The sequence below is a fragment of the Morus notabilis genome, unplaced genomic scaffold (assembly GCF_000414095.1).
Source record: "Morus notabilis unplaced genomic scaffold, ASM41409v2 Scaffold507, whole genome shotgun sequence".
NCBI classification, from domain to species: domain Eukaryota; kingdom Viridiplantae; phylum Streptophyta; class Magnoliopsida; order Rosales; family Moraceae; genus Morus; species Morus notabilis.
The window spans coordinates 227,184-248,600 of NW_010359604.1; the positions used below are offsets into that span (position 1 = coordinate 227,184).

The 21,417-nt window shown below is 36.2% G+C and overlaps 1 protein-coding gene across 1 annotated transcript in view; it reads left to right on the forward strand.

Moving 5' to 3' along the window:
• The first annotated feature begins 3,513 nt into the window (after positions 1 to 3,513).
• LOC21392351 (DNA polymerase epsilon catalytic subunit A) overlaps positions 3,514 to 21,417 on the forward strand; it is a 34,872-nt gene continuing 16,968 nt past the window's right edge. Inside the window, exons 1-28 of the mRNA XM_024163484.1 lie at positions 3,514 to 3,672; positions 4,604 to 4,669; positions 4,797 to 4,856; positions 5,095 to 5,190; positions 5,395 to 5,555; positions 5,727 to 5,815; positions 5,913 to 6,130; positions 6,946 to 7,032; positions 7,144 to 7,278; positions 7,969 to 8,091; positions 8,521 to 8,604; positions 9,659 to 9,823; positions 10,002 to 10,178; positions 11,666 to 11,779; positions 12,105 to 12,209; positions 12,913 to 13,031; positions 13,155 to 13,296; positions 13,371 to 13,465; positions 13,719 to 13,824; positions 13,955 to 14,034; positions 14,117 to 14,293; positions 14,520 to 14,607; positions 14,747 to 14,827; positions 14,902 to 15,045; positions 19,646 to 19,741; positions 19,820 to 20,020; positions 21,127 to 21,181; positions 21,289 to 21,411. Of these exons, the coding sequence (XP_024019252.1) occupies positions 3,514 to 3,672; positions 4,604 to 4,669; positions 4,797 to 4,856; positions 5,095 to 5,190; positions 5,395 to 5,555; positions 5,727 to 5,815; positions 5,913 to 6,130; positions 6,946 to 7,032; positions 7,144 to 7,278; positions 7,969 to 8,091; positions 8,521 to 8,604; positions 9,659 to 9,823; positions 10,002 to 10,178; positions 11,666 to 11,779; positions 12,105 to 12,209; positions 12,913 to 13,031; positions 13,155 to 13,296; positions 13,371 to 13,465; positions 13,719 to 13,824; positions 13,955 to 14,034; positions 14,117 to 14,293; positions 14,520 to 14,607; positions 14,747 to 14,827; positions 14,902 to 15,045; positions 19,646 to 19,741; positions 19,820 to 20,020; positions 21,127 to 21,181; positions 21,289 to 21,411 (3,346 nt within the window). The remainder of the gene's footprint in view (positions 3,673 to 4,603; positions 4,670 to 4,796; positions 4,857 to 5,094; positions 5,191 to 5,394; positions 5,556 to 5,726; positions 5,816 to 5,912; positions 6,131 to 6,945; positions 7,033 to 7,143; positions 7,279 to 7,968; positions 8,092 to 8,520; positions 8,605 to 9,658; positions 9,824 to 10,001; positions 10,179 to 11,665; positions 11,780 to 12,104; positions 12,210 to 12,912; positions 13,032 to 13,154; positions 13,297 to 13,370; positions 13,466 to 13,718; positions 13,825 to 13,954; positions 14,035 to 14,116; positions 14,294 to 14,519; positions 14,608 to 14,746; positions 14,828 to 14,901; positions 15,046 to 19,645; positions 19,742 to 19,819; positions 20,021 to 21,126; positions 21,182 to 21,288; positions 21,412 to 21,417) is intronic.

Genomic DNA, 21,417 nt, shown 5'->3' on the forward strand with positions numbered 1-21,417 from the left:
AGATTTTGTTTAAAATTCAAATAGGAGATAATTAACAAGCTTTATCTCAGAGTTAGAGATTGGATTCTTTCTAGAAGTTTGACTTCTACTCTATAAATAAGAGAATGGTAGACAATTTTCGGAATGAATTTTTTCCCTAATTTTAGAGGTGGCCGAAATTTCTTTATAGAGTGAAGGAAACATTTTTCTCCAAAAATTTCACATCGTGCATGTGTTGGTGCTTGTGAAAATTCGAGTGTTTATTGTAACCCGTTTTGTCTCATGTGTGCCCACACACACGTCTTCGTGGATTCTAAGAATTGACGTGGAAGACATTGGTTTTCTAAACACAAAGATTGGAGCAAGGACTGTTCGTGGTCAAAGAACTCAAGTTATCATCCGAGTCGGCTTCCAAGTATTTTTCTTGATTGAGTTCTTGATATATATAAATTAATGAGATTAATTTATTCGTGCATAAATTAATATAATCTATAGAGTATCTCAAAAGTTTTATGAAAATTTTTGTTATACACGATCCGCCTCTTCCCCGCACCACGCTTCCGCATCCGAATTCGATTCGGAGACCAACAATTGGTATCAGAGAGGTCTGTAGACGATGTTAATTTATGCTCCGATTATTTGATAATCAAAAATTAATTATGTATGTATGTGATGGGTAGGCACTTGCATTTATGGATGTTTATATTTTTATGCTCTCATTATTTGATAATCAAAAAGTTAATTATGTATGTATGTGATGGGTAGGCACTTGCATTTATGGATGTTTATATTTGATTCATGATGATGAATGTATGGACGATGGATTTGGTCATTAATTACATGGTTCCATGGATCGCATTAAATTCTTTCAAATTAAATTATTTGTAATTTAATTCGGGATTAGAATTATTGTAATTCTAGGTTTTGGGTAGAATTAGGGTCTTGATTTTGAATCAAAAAGAGGCATGGAAGATCAAGTTTGAAGGTTTGAAGATGCCCAGAAACAGCCCCAAGTCTGCCTAGAAATTTTTCCAAAAATCGCCCAGAAAGAAGGCCAGGGCGCGCCCCAGCGCGCAACAGGGCACGGCCAGGGCGTGCCCCAGCGCGTGCACAGCCTCACCACATCACTTCTGTGTTTCCCGGTAAGACCAGATCATAGCTTTCCTCCCGGACTAGATAATACAACCTTACCACATCAGATCAAAAGCTATGCAAGAACCCACCTGTTCTATTACCTAACCAGAATCTCCATGAAAACCAGAAATCTTCATACTCAAGATCTGTATAACCCAGATCAGCCATACCTTTCCATCTACCACCTTCAACCATTAAGCGAGATCACCAAAGATGACATCTGGTACCTCTGGTGCCAAACAGCTCTCTACAAGATCGCGTTTAACTGCCCGCTCATGCACCTTTATGAACATATCAATAATTCCAGGAATGAGAATTCATCTCTATGGCAACTCTTAGAGATGTTCAATCCCCTTCCATGGTGGAGAAAAGAAGTCTCAAGACTTTTTCAGAAATACAACATATGGACTTTCTCCCCATCATATGTTCATCAGGTGCACACCATATTCCTCATACACTGCCCATACCTGCTCAACTCAGAAACCTAAGGACTATACACTCAATATGAGGTATACCCTTTGCAAACCAACTTCACCTATCCTCAAGACCTCAACAAAAGCACTGATTACCTCTTTAAAGCACTGTGTAGAGAAAACGGACACAAGCCCGATCCTCCTCTACAACCATCCACTAGTTCTGCGATATCTCCACCCACTCAAGTCTATGGACCATACAACACTGTCAGCAACATTCGCTATTTTGAGCAAGACACACCAACAATCGCACCAGCATCCGCCTCTGTTCCTCCATCATCACAACAAGACTCACAAGGTCAGCCTGACTATAGTTCGGCACTGTTCCAAGACTCACAAGACCCAAACTACCTTTCAGATGGCCTCATCGAATACATACCACCTTCCACTAAAAGACATAAAGTGTGGTACCCATATGATAAGCTATACGAGCGAGGTTCAACGAACACAAGCTCATCCTCGTCAGATTACACCTCCCTCTGCAATGACTAGACCCTCTCAGCTGTCCACTATGTACAGAAGCTTGTCCTCTTCCGACTAAGTCAAAAGTAGAATAGTAGCTTGTCTGCCACTCCATTGAAAGTGGCCTTATCTTTGTTTAATTAGTCACAGGTGAAATAGTAAGAAATCCGCTTTACCTAAAGTCATTTGTTTTCTTGTAACATAAGTCAAAAAGTTAATAGTGTAAATCTTATCCTACTAGATAAGATCAAAGTCCTTTGTGTGCTGCCTCAGCTATATAAGGCGAGGCCATTCTCTTGAGAAGGTAGAAGTCCTCCAACCAAGAGAACTTTGTATACACAAGTTTGCTCAATAAATATGAGTTTCTAAACAGCTTTCCTTCTCCTCTGAAATTCTGAACTCCTCTTTTTATATCATAATCCCTTCTTTCCCTAATGCTCTGTGCTTGCCTCTGATAGAGGACCCTGCACATCAGAAAGGTTTAAGCCTAAGATTCTTGCTACGATCTTCATGACCATAAGTGATGAGTACCTGTAGCACTAAAAGCTAAAAGTACGCAAGAGGTGGAAAGACGCTAGACAGTGCTAGGGTCTCTCGTTGTTGATGGTTTTTTGAGCTCTCGGCTAGTGATGGTATCTTTTTCAATCATTAACTCTGTATCAGAATATATATGTTCAGCATATTTTTTTAATCTAGTATTATTTTAATCAGATTTAATGACTGAAAAAGCAAACAACACTAAAAAACTCCCTTTTACGCTTTAGAAATAAAAAAATCAAAAGAATTTATAATTTAGGGACAATATTAGAGATCTTAAGTTTTTTTAAACTATATTTATGGCCAAAACACCGTGTTCACTTATCAATGAGTTATTAACAAATTTCAATTTCTATTATTTTAATAGATTTATCATTTAACAAAAAATTTATAATGCGTTTAGTTGGTGGTTTCGTATCATGTTTCGTGATTCGTTATAATATTTTTTTCATAAAAAATACATATAAATCGATAATAATTCTAAATCATAATTTTAAATTTATGAACTAAACGTTCGAAATAGAAACTTACGGTTACTTTCATACTTTTTTACTGAATAGAAAGTTTATACTCAAGCTTATACTAAGGATAAGGATTTCCCAAAGTCAAAACTACCAATATTTTCATCCATGCACAAGGATTACGACGCCGTTGCAGGGTATAGCCATAGAAGGGCACTAATCGAGTTTTCGACAACTGAAGGGGCATTTCCGTATCTGGGGAAGAATAAAATAAGCAGTCCCAAGCGCGGGAAAACACTCCTTAGCCCTCTTTCCCCCGCTACACCACTCTCATCGTATCACACAAGGGTTTTCCAAACCCATTTCTCTCTACTTTTTCCTTTCTAATTTTCTCTTCAAGCTTTTCCTTTTCCCAGTTTTCAATCTGAAATTTCTCGCCGAATTTTCCCTCGGCGGAGCAGAAAACGATGAACGGCGAGGGCCGAAGACGCGATTTCAGGTACAATCGGAGCTCCAAGAAGCATAAGCTGATTCGCACCGCCGAGGAAGAGCTCGAGGCCAAACTAGGGTTCGATCTCTTCTCTGAAGGAGAAAAGAGGCTCGGATGGTTGCTCACTTTTGCGTCTGTAAGTCGATTTTGCTGTTCAATTTCGGCCTGTTTGGTCAAATGAGAAAGTCGAAGGAAAAAAAAAAGAACTTTGATTTTGAATTCTAGGTTTTTGCGGTTGTTTTGGTGGCAAATGGAGCGTTTGTTAGTAATTTATGCTTGTATATGAAGTAATGACATAAATATATGGTTTTTGGTTTTCAATTACATTTTAGTGTTTCTTGATATTAGTTAGTGTTTTTTTATTCAACTGTCAATATCTCCATTACCATATTTTAGCTTAATCATCAAATCTGCCATCGGTTTAGAAGATCCATAGTTAGCCTCTACGTTTCTTGGTTTATCACCAAATGACTGTTAAATGCTCAATTGTGCTTGTATGCATAATTGGTATAAAACGACTTTTTAGTTTGTGTTCCGTACTAGTTTATTGTGGTATTTAGATGTAGCGTTGACTGAAGTAACTGAGACGATTCACTCTAAACTTTATAATGAAGTTAAAAAACCACCATGAAATTATATTATTGCTTTTGTCTAGCATTAATCCACTACTTTGTGTTTTCTAACGTGCTATCATTACTTTGGTTCTAGTATTTAAGGCGTTATTCTTCTCACAATTCAAATTCTTTTGCTACAGTGTCTTATCTCACAGAAATTCAAATTCAATTTTTTTTTCTATAGTGTTTTTTGTCACATAAAAAAATTTAAGTTATAACTTGAGTTGTGAAAAGAACACTCCCTAAAAGTTACATGCTATCTAAAGTTTTGGTAACGCTTAAAAGTAATCTCTTAGCGATAAATTTTTTTAGAAATATGTAAACTTTTGGTATTAGTATTTGTGTCATTTGAGGAAATCTCTTCCTCTTTTTTTTGTACATAAATTTTAAATATCAATAGAAGTCCCATAGTTTCTGTTTCATGTAGAGTGATGGTTCCTTGTTATTTTGCAGTCATCTTTGGAAGATCAAGAAACCAACAAAGTCTCTAGTTGTGTGGATCTGTATTTTGTTTCACAGGTGAAATGTTTTATTCCAAAAACCATTATGGAAACAATAAGTTTAGCAAACAGTGATATTGTTTCAAAGGCTTTCTGGTGGCCAATTTCTTTGGAAAGTACTTGAATATTTTCTACATTTCTTGCAGGATGGTTCCTGTTTCAAATCTAAATACAAGTTCCGTCCATATTTTTACGCAGCCACAAAGGTGTCTACCCCCATATCTATTACATTTTGTTGTTTGTTTGTAGTCTAACCATAAATTGTTGTTGATGCTGATGTTAAGTTCTCTAATTTCTGTTTTTACAGAGGGCCCAAATGGAAATATGAATGCTAGGATATTTTGCTATTTATCTACTAGTTTATGCATTTTGTTTTTGTTAGTACTGTTTGTATTATTGCTCAGGTGATTGTCACGTTAAATTCCATAATTCATATTGTTTTAGGACAAAATGGAAATAGATGTTGAAGCATATTTGAGACGGCGTTATGAAAGTCAAATTGCCAATATTGAAATCGTGGAGAAAGAAGATCTTGATCTTGTAAGCAACTTTTTCATTGATGGTCATATAATTACTGTTTCTGCTTGATTTTGAATCATTGTTAAGTTGGTTAGAAAGGAATAGGAGAACTTCTGACGATCTGGTTGAACTAATCTAACTAGTTTGTTTTGAACATATTTAATTTTTCAATTGTATAATTTTACCATTGCATTCATTCTAATATCCCTGTATGTTTCTTGACAGAAAAACCATTTGTCTGGTTTACGCAAGTCCTATCTAAAACTATCATTCGACACTGTTCAACAATTAATGAGTGTGAAGAGTGATCTACTGCATGTTGTTGAAAGGAATCAGTCAAAATCTGATGCTACAGAGGCTTACGAGTTAATACTAATGGGAAAAAGGTGAGCTTTCATTTGGGGTCTTATCTTGAATGCAATTAAGGGTCGCAGTTCCCTTCTTGTGCCTGAAACTCATAGAAATCATTGTTTACCGAAAAGATAATCATTTGTGTGTCCTTTATGAAAGGGCATGCCTTTATATTTTCTGGTATTGTTTTGGTGTGCGATTTGCAGAGAACAAAAGTCCCAAGATTTTCTAGACTGTATTGTTGACCTCCGAGAATACGATGTTCCTTATCATGTTCGCTTTGCTATTGACAATGGCAAGTTCATACTGTTGCTTTTGAGACTTGATTTGTTTATCTGGCTTCCTAAGTCAAAATAACGTTGCTTATCTCCTGTGCTATTCATGCTTCTTAGATATACGCTGTGGCCAGTGGTATGATGTTAGTATATCCAGTAATGATGTCATGCTTGAGAGGAGGACAGATCTTCTGCAGCGTGCTGAAGTCCATGTTTGTGCATTTGATATTGAGACCACAAAGCTTCCTTTGAAATTTCCAGATGCTGAGTATGATCTAATTATGATGATTTCATACATGATTGATGGACAAGGGTATCTGATCATTAACAGAGAGGTACTTGCGATAGAGTTAAGAAAAGTAATTTCTTTGGTTGTTCAAGGTTAACAATTTTAGATTCCTCCATATGTCCAGATTTATGGATATATAATGTCTTAAATAAGCATATAATTGGATTCATCTGGTAGTTGGATACCCTGTTTCTGTGATAATTAGGAATTGGGGAATATATTTATAGTTTCTGTATTTGCGTTACTCAGTGCTAGAGGATTGCTTGTTCTCTCGTGTTGATATTGACATACTGTTCTTTTTTTTTTTCCTTTCTTTCAGTAGAAGTTCATTTCTTATGCTACTGAGACTCTACTGTCTCTGTTCTAAGTTTGAAAAAAAAGAACCAAAAGAAAAGAAACAATTGAGTTGGTAGTTGCAGAAAAATGTTTAGACCGACTTTCAAACTCCATACTCTTGAGGAAAAAATTGAATCCCGTTTGGTAATCTGTATTTGAGTGTTTTCACTGAAATATATAACACTAAATGCCTTTCTTTCTTTACATTTACTATAGTTGTCACAAATCTTAGTAGTTTGGTTAATTTCATATGTGGTTCCCATATTTTAACCAACAAAGATTGTTATTTCTTTTTCTTTGGTTGTTGCAATGCTTCTTCATAGAATTCAACCCACTTGATATTTTAGGATCATTTCCTGATGGATTACAATTTCTTTATTGTCGAGGCTTGTAGATAGTCATTTTCTCTCTGCACAGGCTTGTAGATAGTCATTTTCTCTCTGCACAGGCTACAATTTCTTTCATGCATGTATTTTTATTCTTGTGTCCTTCACTAACTTGGCTACCTGCATTGTCTCTTTGCAGTGTGTTGGTGATGATATAGAGGATTTGGAATATACTCCGAAACCAGAATTTGAAGGGTGTTTCACGGTGACAAATGTAAAAAATGAGGTATGGGTTCTTATGAAACTAAATCATTATATCTATCTGTCAATTAGTTGCTTAAGTGGTTTTAAATGATGTTCACATCTATACTCATCCAAATTATTTTTCATCTTGCAGCTAGAGCTTCTTAAAAAGTGGTTTGCTCATATGCGGGAGGTGAAACCTGGTATATACGTAACGTATAATGGTGATTTTTTTGACTGGCCTTTCCTGGAAAGAAGAGCAGCCCATCATGGGTTAAAACTTTGTGATGTACATAACTCCTACGCTTTTACTCGAACCACATCATACTCATGAGCTTGGACTTTTAGCTTGTTTTATACGTAGTAGTAGACAACAATTTTAATGTTCTCATCCCTTTTGGCCGGCACAAGTTGCGTATATGAGTATTCATTTTTCTATATGTTATTCTTTGCTTGTGTTCCTTAAGACAAATATGCTATATCTCTTAATACCCTTGGCTATTGATATAAATTTTGCCATGGTTTCTCATTTGTAGCCTTCTATCTTAAGTCACCTACAGCAAAACTACGTACCTGGAAGTTGTACAGCTTAGTAAACTTAAGGATATTTTAATAAATTTCAGAGGACAAATATTTTGTTTGGGTAGAATTAAATGCAAGGCATCCTTGTGAATGATTTCCACTAATGGGTTTAGGGACATTCCTTTGCTTATGATTTTGTTGAATGGAAAGGCCTACAATAAAATTTTCTATCTTTTACTTTATAAGGACATCTTTTTGTTCTTCTATGTATTTTTATTATCTCAATCGAATGTTTGTTTCTTATAAAGAAAATTTCTCAGTTTCAGATAATCTTGTTTTTAAGTTGTATGATCAGCGATATTTTGTATTAGTTCTTGGTGAGAATTCTCAGCTTCAAGCATGTCCTATATGTTTTGAATATTTCTGTACCTTTGCCTTTTCTCTGGTGAGATTTTAGGAGGTTGGATTTCAATGTGACAAGAATCAAGGGGAATATCGTGCTAAATTTGCCTGCCATCTTGATTGCTTTGCTTGGGTCAAGCGTGATAGTTATCTTCCTCAGGGAAGCCATGGCCTCAAGGTGCTAGTTCTAATATAGCTTGAATATTTTCTTTCTAGTGGTCCAATTACTGTTTCAAAATAGATGAAATGAAATGATATACTTTCACAGTATTTGGTAATTGGTATTATTTCTTTGCAAGAAAGTGTTGCTGGTAAATCTTAGATGCATTAGAGTTACTGATAAGGGCCTTTTTCTTTAACAAATGACGCATATGTTCAGGAAGTATTCATATAAGTGCTTTGTTTGCTATTAATACTGTTGCTTTTATTTGCTAACATGGGAATGTTTGTCATGTTTGTACTAAAATCTATCTGCCGTTAAGTCAAAATGCTTCAGAGTAAAGTTTCTCTAAATTAAACAATTTATTATAGATCCTTTTTAAGGGCAGTTGCTTCATAAGAAATTCATGCTTGTTTTTTCTTAGAAAAGATTTTTGGTCTTATTCAGGCCGTCACAAAAGCGAAGTTGGGTTACCATCCCCTGGAAGTGAATCCTGAGGATATGGTTCGTTTTGCAATGGAAAAGCCGCAGGTACAATTTAATGGAACATTTTTCATTCTCAGTTTAATCACACGATGTTTTTCAGCATTGCTGCTTTGCTAATCTTTTGTAGTCTCAGCTACTGAAGGCAAATTCAAAAATGAATGTTTCTTCCTCATAAAAAAGCTTGTGCAATAGGATCAAGTAAAAGGCTGTTTTAGCAGTTTTCTGGGTGATTTGGCTAGAACAATGTCTGAGGGTTAAATTCATTCTTTTAGCTTCATTATGGGTTTATGCCTTGAAAGACTCATATTTATCCGGCATCCCTTGCTTATTTTAGATTAGAAGAATGTCTTCTAATACGCTTTTTCACCCCATTGTTCTTTATATCTTTGCCGGAGGTACCTAATCCTTCAAAATTCTTCTTGTATGTTCTTTTTTATCTTGAACAGATTTTTTTATGTTTCTTTTCTCAAATGGAAAGAAACTGTGTGCTTCTGAATTGCCTAATGTTTGTGCGTGTCCTTTTGCTGATTCCTTGTGATGGGTAATGGTTGCTTTGCATGTATTCTTATGAGATAAGAAGTTTATCAATGACTATGATTTTTCTTTGTTTTTTCTTCTCAAAATTGTGAGATGTGACTATGAGCCTACAAATGTGAGAAACCCCATTACACTAGCCTCTTATTTAAATCAATTGGCTAGGTATGAAGATGGGCATGTTGAACTACTTCCATCTTTAGTTCCCTGCCTAAACGCCAACATGATGGTATCAGGGGAACAACTCTCTCTCTCTCTCTCTCTCTTTTATAATTGTTCCATTGATTGTACTTTGTATGATGGTATCAAGTTGTCAAGGGAGCAACTTGATAAACAGTTGTGCTGAGATTCCTTTTCTACAACTGTTAGATTGATTAAAATTTGGCTGATTACACCCTGTTGTCATAGACTATATGTTGGGTTTTTTTTTTTTTTTTTTTTTCCTATCGTTTTTTTTTTTTTCCTTTTCCTATATAGTTGGGTTTGTGTTTGCTTTTGTAATTAACTTCTTAAGGAAACAATTCTAATATGTTTATGCTTTTATTTTCTTGATTACTTGTTACAGATGATGGCCTCCTATTCTGTTTCTGATGCTGTAGCAACTTATTTCTTGTATATGACCTATGTTCATCCCTTTATTTTCTCTCTTGCAACTATTATTCCAATGTCACCAGATGAAGTCTTGCGGAAGGGTAGTGGGACCCTTTGTGAAATGCTTCTGATGGTTCAGGTGGGTTTTTTCCCCACTCATATACCAAAACAGTAGACTGTAGACCTATATGCTTCCCTTGCATTGTACCCTTCATATTTCTTTCCTTCATAAACATATGTCTGTATTTTAACTATTCTCTGTGTGTGTGTGTGTCTATATATATATATATTATGTAAATAACTTTGCTTTTGTTCAGGCATACAAGGCAAATGTTATTTGCCCTAACAAACACCAGTCTGACCCAGAGAAGTTTTATAATAACCATCTTCTTGAAAGTGAGACATACATTGGTGGTCATGTGGAATGCCTTGAAAGTGGAGTTTTTAGATCCGATCTTCCAACCAGTTTTAAGCTCGATCCATCTGCCTATGAGGTAAGTTGTCGTTATCCACCACCTTCCGCAACTAAGTACCTGTTGAAAAAATTCATTGATTGGTCTGCCATATGATTTTGATTATCGTGATTTGGCCTGAACTGTTTGTTTCATGAATATTGGTACACTATGTAAGTTTAGGCACTGACCAATTATGAGACAGTCTATGTTTTCGTTTTCTCGTCTATAGCATTTAAAGGTCAAACTGATGAGTCGTGTAGAAGATTTCTTCTATTTCGTGTGATAATCTATTTGAAAAACTTAAAATTGGTCGTTTTCCGACAGATATGTAACTTATGTCGCTGGATTGTAGGCTCGTAGCCTTCAGGTAGCTCAAAGGAACCATCTAATTTGTTTGAATATAATTTTTGTAGGGAACATAGAGGTGGTTCCTAGCTAAGTAAGACTTTTTGGCTAATGCGAAATTGGTTTTGTACTATTTGATGTGATAATTGATTGACTCTAGAGATATTTCAATCAATTTACTACTTAGAATTAATATTCCATGTAGCTAATTTATAGAGGCTGAAGTACCGTAGTTTCATTTTGATCCATTTTCTCTTTGTTAAGATCTATAGTATTACTTCATAATTTTGGAACCAGACTTTCTTTTCATGGTTTTGACCTCAGCTGATTTTTATTTACTCAAGGTTTTTCGGTAAAGATATAAATTCAAAAAGCTACGCATTATTATTTCATTCAAAGTTTCAAACAATGCTATGGTACAGTAAGCTTTGTCATTTATAAGAAATTTTTGGAAATGAACTGCATTTCTATGATGTATTTTAAACAGTCTTTGTTTTGACAAAAGAAAATTGAAAGGGATGCTTATGTTGAAACAACCACGTTGACGTGCGGATTTTGTGAAACATTGTTATCCTATTTGTTCTTTCGTGTATGACATAAAACGAATGAGTGAGGAATTTAAAATATTTCTGTAATGTCCCTCTCAAAGTAACGAGGTTATTGACCTTTTGTCACACGAGTCAATCCAGTATTTTTGGTCAGAATTGTCAGCACAAAAGGGCAACAGAATGGAGAAAGCCTAAATTTCAATCTTAGTGCCAGAGGTTTCGAGTTCATATTATGGAAAATCATAATTATGTTTTCAAATTACTCTAAGTTTGAAGAATGGAATAGGTTGAAGTTTATGGGGAAATTGGAAATTCTGACTAACTTTTGCCACTTTTGAAGCAGATACAAGGGAATCTTTTTCTGTGGGTATTAGTGGAGTTTACAATGGTTTAATTATAGAAATTATTCCCAATATGTCATGTTGTATCTGGGTTTATGAATATATCTGTGAAAAGCGATGCTTGATCTACTGCTCCTGTACCATATCCTGATTAGTGTGTGTGTCGCTTGTGTTTCCCTATGAATCTACTCAAGTTCAGATTCAATCTTCATAGGCATAATTTCAATACTTTGTTATTTAATCTTGAGAATATATTCAATCTGACATTACATTTTTTTTTTTTAAATTCCAGCAATTGATTAACAACCTTGATCGTGATCTGCAATATGCTATAAGAGTAGAGGGTAAGATAGACTTGGATTCGGTATCCAATTATGATGAAGTGAAGAATGTTATTTTTGAAAAGGTATTGCTTGCTTTAACATTCAGGGGAGTATTGTTTTTAAATTCAGTCCCTGAACACAGGTCTAATAACATCTTCCGCGTTTCAATGATTATGTATTATGTTCAAACTTCCTTTTCATTTTCTAATAATAGACTAAGCTCCTTCAAGAACACTTCCTATTGCTTAATTTTCATCTTTTACATATTGATTATCACTGTTTTTATTTTTTCTTTTATTGTCTAAGATTAAAAATCTGAACGTGTTAGGCGGAAACCTAAATTTCTATATTTTTCATTCTTTGCCTCCAAATTCAGTCTTTTCTAATGTATCCATCCTGAGTTTGCAGCTTGCAAGGTTGCGAGATGAACCCATACGTGTAGAATGCCCCCTTATTTATCATCTAGATGTAGCTGCAATGTATCCAAACATTATTTTAACAAACAGGCTCCAGGTATGCTGGTTAATTATTTGCTTTGAGCTAATTTTGAATGCCAAATTTGATATTGAACTCTTTTCCATCTTAAAGTGCCAATTTCTCTCCAGAAGCATAATTCTAGCTATTTAAATTTAATACTTCCTGAGTTACTTATTAGAAAAAATTACTTTAATCACTAGCAACTACCTCTTTGCTTTTCTGGTTACATAAATTATAGCTTTATATGAGCTCGTATTTGTAAGTATGGTGTAAGCCATCCTATATAACTTGAATGGGCACTGTACATTTACCATATGACACTTTTGTTTTGTTATTCGGTACATGGTTTGGACTACAGGAATTGTTCTGCATGTCTTTTACTGCTTTATTTCAGTAGAATTTGCATCTTCTTTCTAAAGGTTATTGGCTCAGTTGCAGAAGAAGCTAATTAATAGTTCATGTAGCTCACGTGGCTTTCAGTTGTCATGTTTCTTTTGCAATTATTTTAAGCTTCTATTATATAACAGGGAATTTTATGTGCCTAATTATAAGAAATTTTCAATTATTTGCTTATTTGCATTTACACATCCTAGATATTTCTGCTGTTTTTTTCTTAGCCTCTTTTACGAACTGTCTTTTTTGTCAGTACGGTCAAATACATTCTGTGCTTGTTAAAAGATCAAAGGAAAGAAAAAGAGAGAGAGAATCATTACTTCTTTTAATTATCTGTCCATTTCAGCCACCATCAATTGTTACAGACGAGGTTTGCACTGCTTGTGATTTCAATCGACCAGGAAAAACTTGTCTTCGGAAGCTTGAATGGGTTTGGCGTGGAGAAATCTTCATGGCAAAGAAAAGGTATTGTTCCTGATAACAAATTTCACATCTCCCCCATCCTCAACAAATGTTCATGTACTTGTACTTGGATGTGTTAGCAATAAACTAATTGCTGATTGTGTTTTAATGTCATTACGACAACAGTGACTACTACCATCTGAAAAAGCAAATTGAGTCTGAGTTTGTTGATGGCACTGATGTCCAGTTAGCAAAATCTTTTCTTGACCTTCCTAAGACAGATCAACAATTGAGGTTGAAAGATCGTTTAAAGAAGTACTGTCAAAAGGTATATTCCTTCCCTTCTCACTGTTACAAATTTTTAAAATGATGCCTGGAACTAATTTTGCATGCATCTTAAAGGCATATAAACGAGTACTCGACAAACCAGTTACTGAAGTTCGAGAAGCAGGAATCTGCATGAGGGAAAACTCATTCTATGTTGATACTGTTCGCAGGTGAGCAGTTTGGGTTTCCTTGCATAAAATTTTGCCAATTTCCCCCAAACCGGACTGCACTTGTATAAAGCACATAGCATTTCAACTAAGAAAATTCCTAAACATAATTGTTGTTATTAAGTGCATTCATTAAATTTGAGGTTAGCTAGTGGCTAGTTGGGTAACATCTCTCTCAAACACACGCTCCCTCTATTATGGAATTATCCCTTTTTCTTTTCGTACTAAGTTGTATTTTCTTTGATCTTATTTCAAGCTTTCGAGATAGAAGATATGAATACAAAGGACTTAATAAGGTCTGGAAGGGGAAGTTGTCTGAAGCAAAAGCTACTGGAAATTCTATAAAAATCCAGGAAGCACAAGTATGAAAATCTGTCCTAAGCTTGCTGAACACTTAGCATGTATTCATGATCACCATGATAGTCATGATCATGATTGCTACCAACCTCACCCTTATTCTTCTTTTGATTTTGTGCTTACTGATATTTGCAGGATATGGTAGTCCTTTATGATTCATTACAACTCGCTCACAAGTGCATTCTCAATTCTTTCTATGGATATGTCATGCGCAAGTGAGTTTTATTCACCTTTTTGTTGGTTTGTTAATCTCATATATATTAGTTTCTTGTTACCACATTTTCCTTGTTTTTCCAGGGGTGCAAGATGGTACTCAATGGAAATGGCTGGAGTGGTTACATATACTGGAGCAAAAATTATTCAGAATGCCCGCTTACTGGTTGAAAAGATTGGAAAGCCTCTTGAGTTAGACACAGATGGTATCTGGTGTGCACTTCCTGGATCTTTTCCAGAGAACTTTACTTTCAAAACTAGGTATGTATCTTGAAGCTATCCGTAAGATATTTTGCATATCGTAGTCACCACCGGCAGCCAAAATTATTTTCTTTTCTGCAGACGAATTATAAATTACATAACACAAATTTATGAAGTTCTTGGGTGGATAATGGATTACAGTTGGCTGTTTTCTACTGAAGCTATGCTGGTATTTTTTGTTTTTATGAAAAGATGCTGACTACTGTATGAGAAACTAATATTTCAGGGACATGAAGAAGAAGCTGACTATCTCATATCCATGTATTATGCTGAATGTTGATGTGGCAAGAAACAACACAAATGATCAGTACCAGGTCATCTTTAAATTTAATTTTATATTTCCACTTCATGATATGTTGCAATCCAGTTTTTCTTAAATGCTTAGCATGGAAAAATAGGAGCTTAACAGTATGCCAAAAATTAGTACCAACTTCTTTCTGCTGTTCTTGCCAGACGCTCACAAATCCAGTGACAAAAACTTATACAACTCATAGTGAATGCTCAATTGAATTTGAAGTGGATGGTCCATACAAGGTGACATGTAATTTGTAAGGATTGAGTTATAATTCTTATGCTTTGTAACTTACTTAAGTATTGCTTTATTGCAGGCAATGATTCTTCCTGCGTCAAAGGAAGAGGGAATCTTGATTAAGAAGCGATATGCAGTTTTCAATGATGACGGGACCCTTGCTGAACTTAAAGGTTTTGAAATCAAGCGTAGAGGTGAGCTGAAGCTCATCAAAGTTTTCCAGGTCACCCTTTCTCTTCCCACTGCTTTGTGCGTATTCATGTTATCAACTGAAATTTATCTTTTTCACTCCGCAGTAGTGTTTATTTAATGGGTTGGATAGGTTAAATGATAGTCTCTCGTTGTACAGGAAACCTGATAGGAACCTGATCTAAACAAGAAGAATTTGACCGAAAGAGAACTACTATTGATGAAAATTGCTGATACAAGCAATTAGGAAACTGTTAGGAACCTGATTCTCACAGCTCAATATTCACACAGAATAACAAGAATAGAAGGCAATCAGAGTAGTTTTATTGATCGTCACCAACACTAGCTCATAGAATTTTACAACCAAACTAAGAAAAACGTAAAGAAAGCTTAGGATAGACTGGAGTATTCGAAGACTCCGGAGAACTCCTAACTTTGATGGTATTCGAGGGATGACCAGCTCTCTCTAATCTCAGTCTTCCAAAAATCTCAAAATCACAGCCTACCCTAGTGAGCTACTAAGCCCTTTATTTATACTAATTCCTACTAACTATACCAGCCCACTAACCAAACAAGTTTCCAAGTCATTAACGGATCCTAACATTACCCCCGCCCCAAAGAAACACCTTGTTCTCAAGGTGTTAAGTAATCGCAGCCGTGTGACTCCACTTCCTTCCAATCTTGATGAGCTTGAATCTTGGAACGTCAAACGAAATGATTCGTACAGAACATGCTTCAAATGTTCTTGTTAACTCTATTTTTTCAACTTCACACTTTTGTTTGGAGCTAAAATTGAGAACCACTTTAAAGGCAGCGCAACCATGAAGCTCGGCCTCAAAATCATCCTTGTAGCAATGGAAGACCTTGTTGGTTAGCTCAAACATTTCATTTATAACAAAAACCTTCCTCCCAAAAGCATTATCTTGCTGCAGTGCATGTTCCACCACGCCAGAGAAAGTTGCCTTGTTGTTTGTCAGAACATCAACAATGGAGGGCAGCTGCAAGTGTACACTATTTATCCATTCCTTTGTCAACTGCTCCAGAATTGCTGCAAACAGAATCAAATTCATCTTTTAAAATACAAGAATGGACTCCATTGTTAACTTCTTTCACTGGTGCAGCAAACTTCGACTCTATAGTAACATCCTTGGAAAATTTTGATGTCATTGACATCTTGTTTCCCATATCTTTAAGCCCCGCATTACTAGCACCAGATTGAAAATCAACTTCATTTCAATGCCTTGGTCCACCTTGCCCTCAAAATTCTTCAAGTTAAGTCTCTTTGAACATCCATTTGATCTGAAACATATGTTGTTTGAGCTGGAAGCAACCTGCTTGAACTGCCTACCACTTGCTCTTTATCGAATTCCAATTTTGTAATGACAACTCTCTCTAAAACCAAATTTGAAATCTCTTTCCCAGGTTTGGCAAGTACCTTGAATTGTCGTCTATAGTCAGTTATAATATCCTCTTGACGTTTCACTAAGAAACTCTCATGTAAGGCCTCATCGGATGACAATCTGAAATGCTTAAGCAGATGAGTCTTCAATTCATTCCAACTGTAGAACGGGCAACGAGCATCATGCCATCGATACCAAGCCAAAGCATCACCTTTCATAGCCATTTCAGTAGTTTGGATTTTCTCACTGTTCGTCATTCTATAGAACAAAAAGTATCGTTCAGCTCTAAAAACCCATCAATCAGGGTCTTCTCCGGTTAGGGGTGGCAATTCGGGTTGGCGGGTCGTGTTTGTGTCGTGTTGACCCCCTCAGTTGACACGAACACGATCCGTTTATTAATCGTGTCGAAATACAAAACCCAAACACGACCTGTATATTGACGGGTTGACATGACACGACACGAATAACCCGTTTATTAAACAGGTCATAAACGTGTCGTGTCAACCCGTTGATTACTTGCCAACCCGTTTATAAAATGGGTGATAAATGGGTCGTGTTAACCTATTTATGAACCTGTTTATAAAATATGTGATAAATGGGTCGTGTTAACCTATTTCTGAACATATTTTTTAACCTGTTTATAAAATGGGTAATGAACGGGTTGTGTATTCGTATTACTCAAATATGACACGTTTAATAAACGGGTTATGCCGGGTCAATTACGAGTTGGCGGGTCAACTTGAAAATGACACGTTATTTAATTGTGTTTCACGGGTTCGACTTGATTTTGACCTGTACCTATTTATGATAAACCCAAACCTGCTAATTTCGTGCGGGTTTCGAGTCGTGTCGCTACCCGGATTGCCAGCCTTATCTCCGGTGAAAAATGGCATATCCATTCGCTGAAATCATTAATTCGTTCGGCCCTCCCATGGGGTGCCGTGCCACCTTTCCCTCTCCCTACTCGAAACCCTTGGATTGATTTTGACTCCAAATCGAGAAGACCCAACTCGCTCTCTCAAATCAGATTGTAAAACCCAATCTCTCTCACCCAACTCAGATTGCCCAGACCTAGCCCCATTCAAGCCAAAACTTGAAGATCTAGTCCATATATGGCTGTAATTGGCTCCAATCTTGCTGTAAGTTCGAGGCCCAACCCAAACATCACCGGAATCAGTGTCAATCACATCAGAATCGCAAAACCCAGACCTAGGGCCACTGGAATTTCGGGACCCAACCCTAATTTCGCCGAAATCCGCCCAAATCGGGCCGAACTCGCGTGACCCAGTCCGAATTCAGCCGGAATTAGCCTCAGACACACCGGAATCGCGACACCTGGTCCAAATCCGGCCGGAATCACCTTCGAACGCACTGGGATCGCGAAACCCAGCCCCATCTACGCTCAATCCTGTCGTGAATTTGCTGCCGTTCACTTCAGATCTAGTTGAGCTAGCTCCGGGTCGCGAAAAATCGCTCCAAACAGTTTGCATCTCCACCTGTGTCCCACGCCGGCGTGAATCGCCCATCTCAGGTCGCATCTCTGGCGTCGTTCGCCGGCGTTGGATTTACAGACCAGTTCGCATCAACCCAGGGTCGTCATTCTTCTCAAATCTGAACGTCTCAGCACCAGATCACGACAAATGGCTTAAATCTTCGTCAATCTTGCGCGATTCCGGATTTGGCTGTCTTCCCTTTGTCGTCGCTCGCCGGCGCATTTTGTACGGTCGGCGGTCGACGGCTCTGGTTCTCGAAACCCCACGATTCCACTCTTCTCATCTGTTTTTTTGTAATATTTTTTTTTCCACAGTTATTTTTGATTTTATTTTTGATTTTTTGATTTTTTATTTTTCTGAGAATCGATTGCTCTGATACCAAATTATTAGGAACCTGATTCTCACAACTCAATATTCACACAGAAGAACAAGAATATAAGGCAATCAGAGTAGTTTTATTGATCATCACCAACACTAGCTCATAGAATTTTACAACCAAACTGAGATAAACGTAAAGAAAGCTTAGGATAGACTGGAGTATTTGAGGACTCCGGAGAACTCCTAACTTTGATGGTATTCGAGAGACCACCAGCTCTTCCTAATTTCAGTCTTCCAAAACTCTCAAAATCACAGCCTACCCTAGTGAGCTACCAAGTCCTTTATTTATGCTAATTCCTACTAACTATACCAGCCCACTAACCAAACAGTTCCTAAGTCATTAACGGATCCTAATAGAAACCCTAACTGAGTGTTTGGGAGACTATCCAACTCTCCTCATCTTGGTTGCCCAAGCCCCAAATGATTACCAAAAAATTCCCAGACCAAACATAATCCCTTCATGAACTACTAAACCCCTTCTTATTTATACTAATTCCTACTAACTCCACCAGCCCACTAACTAAAATAATCCCCAGTTATTAATGGGTCCTAACAAAACCTCATATGAGTCTTCTCCTATTATTCTTGGTTTAGCGAAGTATTTGTTTGTTGCTTATTACTGCTATTTGAGAAAGACAACTCGTAGTTATTATTATTAGCAGTCCTGATTGTAACAGTTTCTCTAATTGGATTCTGAAAGAATCCAAATGGGGATTTTGTGGGTTCTCCCTAGGAGTCATAGAGAACTTTGTGAACTCATTTTCGGTTTGGACCCGGCCAGAGAAGAAAACATTTGGAGAAACTAGCGGTTTTAGCAACCTTAAGGGGGATTTGGTTGTAGAGAAATCGAAGAACTTTTGAGGAGCATGAGGAGAGCGTTATTGTATGGGATAGGATCATGTTTTGGTTAGCAGTATGGATTCATGGAAAAAAGGATTTCAATAGTTTGCTTTTCTCTGACCAGTTCAGGACTGGGGCTCTATTTTATGTTAGTTAGATTACTTCCTATGATTCTCCGAGGATAACTCGTCATCTTTTCTGTACATAATTTTTAATCATAAATATAATTTGCTTGTTTCTGTTAAAAAAGAAAGAAAGAGAAGAAGCCAAATTCTAATAACTCACAAATAGGGCTATCCATTTAATAGCTTACTTATCCTTTTCTATGAAACCAGCAAATGTAGTTGCTATATGTGGCAAACAACTAAAGGAAGCTATCAACTAGAAATACGAAATGTAATTTGGAATAAACGTTTTCTTTTTCTTCATGTTTATTATCTATATTTTATTTTACAGTCTCATTTATTTTTTCTTTCATTTTGTTGTTGTATATGAAGTATATATATATATATTTTATTTGCAGGCTGAGCTTTTTGACAAGTTCCTGCATGGCTCAACCTTAGAGGAATGCTATTCAGCCGTTGCTTCTGTTGCCAACTGCTGGCTCGATCTTCTTGATGTATGTGACTTTGTTTGTGATGCCATTATGTTGTTTCTTCTTTGGTCACTGCATATAATCTTTTCCTTTCTTTCACAGAATCAAGGAAGGGATATTGCAGATAGTGAGTTGCTTGATTATATATCAGAATCAAGCACCATGAGCAAGTCCTTAGCAGACTATGGTGTACTGAAGTCTTGTGCCGTGACAACCGCAAAACGCCTTGCTGATTTTCTTGGTGATGCAATGGTCAAAGATAAAGGGCTCCGCTGTCAGTATGTAGTTGCATGCGAACCTAAGGTGATCTCTCTGTTCAGTTGAAGAAATGGGCACTATCAATCCTTTAAATTACCTGCTTGTCCTCAAGTCTTTTATGTTTTTATTTTTTATTTTATTTTATTTATTTAACATAGTTGTTTGATGATAGTCTCTCTTTTGTATAAAAAAGGTTACCATCAAAATAATTCGTCTGACCTAGTATCACAGAAGCTTATCATTTATATTGTTGTAATAATTATTGTTGGATGATATGGATTTTATTTGTCGTTCCTTTGGTATTGTTGGTCTCTTTTGCTCTATGAAGATTGAAAGGTCAAACTGGAGGATAATTGTTTACTACAGCATGGCAAAAATGAGGCATATAATTATTTCTTTTCTTGTTATCACCTCGCATCATAAATGTTATTTGTCGTGCAAGAAAGTCTATCAGCTTGATCATTACCACATTTTTTTTTTCTTTTTCAGCCATGCTTTTCTAGTAAAAAAGAAGAGAAAAATCTTGAATTATTTGCTGGAGATAAGTTGGTCCTTTTCCATGTGATATGCATTTCTATATAGTCTGGCATCGTAATGTTCAACTATCAGCTTAAAAATTCATGTTGTGGCCATGCCCATTCAGTCATGCTTAACTTGATGCTTATGTTAGAAATAGTTGCTGAATTCCCTAAAGTTATACCCGTTGGAAGTTGATTACAATCGCATAGTTATGGCCTCGTTCAGTTCACCGATTCTAATTACAACTCAAGTTTTTGCTACAGTATTTTCTCTAACAAAAATTCAAATTCAACTTTTTGTGCTACAATGTTTTCTCTCACATAAAGTCACTTCTCAACTCGAATAAAAAACTCGAATCGGTGAAACGAACAAGACCTATGTTTATTTATTTGATATATTTTACTTTTTTATTTTTTGCAACTTACAGCTTTTATTGATGCCTTTTGTCTGTAATTGACATGCCCTGGCAATTTTAGATTGTTGTTTGCCATGAAAACTCGTTCTTATTTGAATTACTTCTCTTCCTTTGTATTTTATTTCTTCTACTTGCATGTTATAAGATTGTTTTTGCATTTAGATGTTTATATTTGATTAAGAAACTCACAATCTTCTTTTGATATTAACTCGAATAGGGAACACCCGTGAGTGAGCGTGCTGTTCCTGTTGCGATATTTGAAACGGAGGCCGGTAAAGTTTCTTTTTACCAATTTCTTTTTTATCTTTTTTTTTAATTATTATTATTATCCGGCTATATACTAAGTCAAGCTCGTGCTTGTACTTTCTTGTATTTTCAGAAATAATGAAGTTTTATGTACGGAAGTGGTGCAAGATCTCATCAGATGTTGGCATTCGATCCATTATTGATTGGTCATATTACAAGCAACGGCTTAGTTCTGCAATTCAAAAAATTGTGACCATTCCTG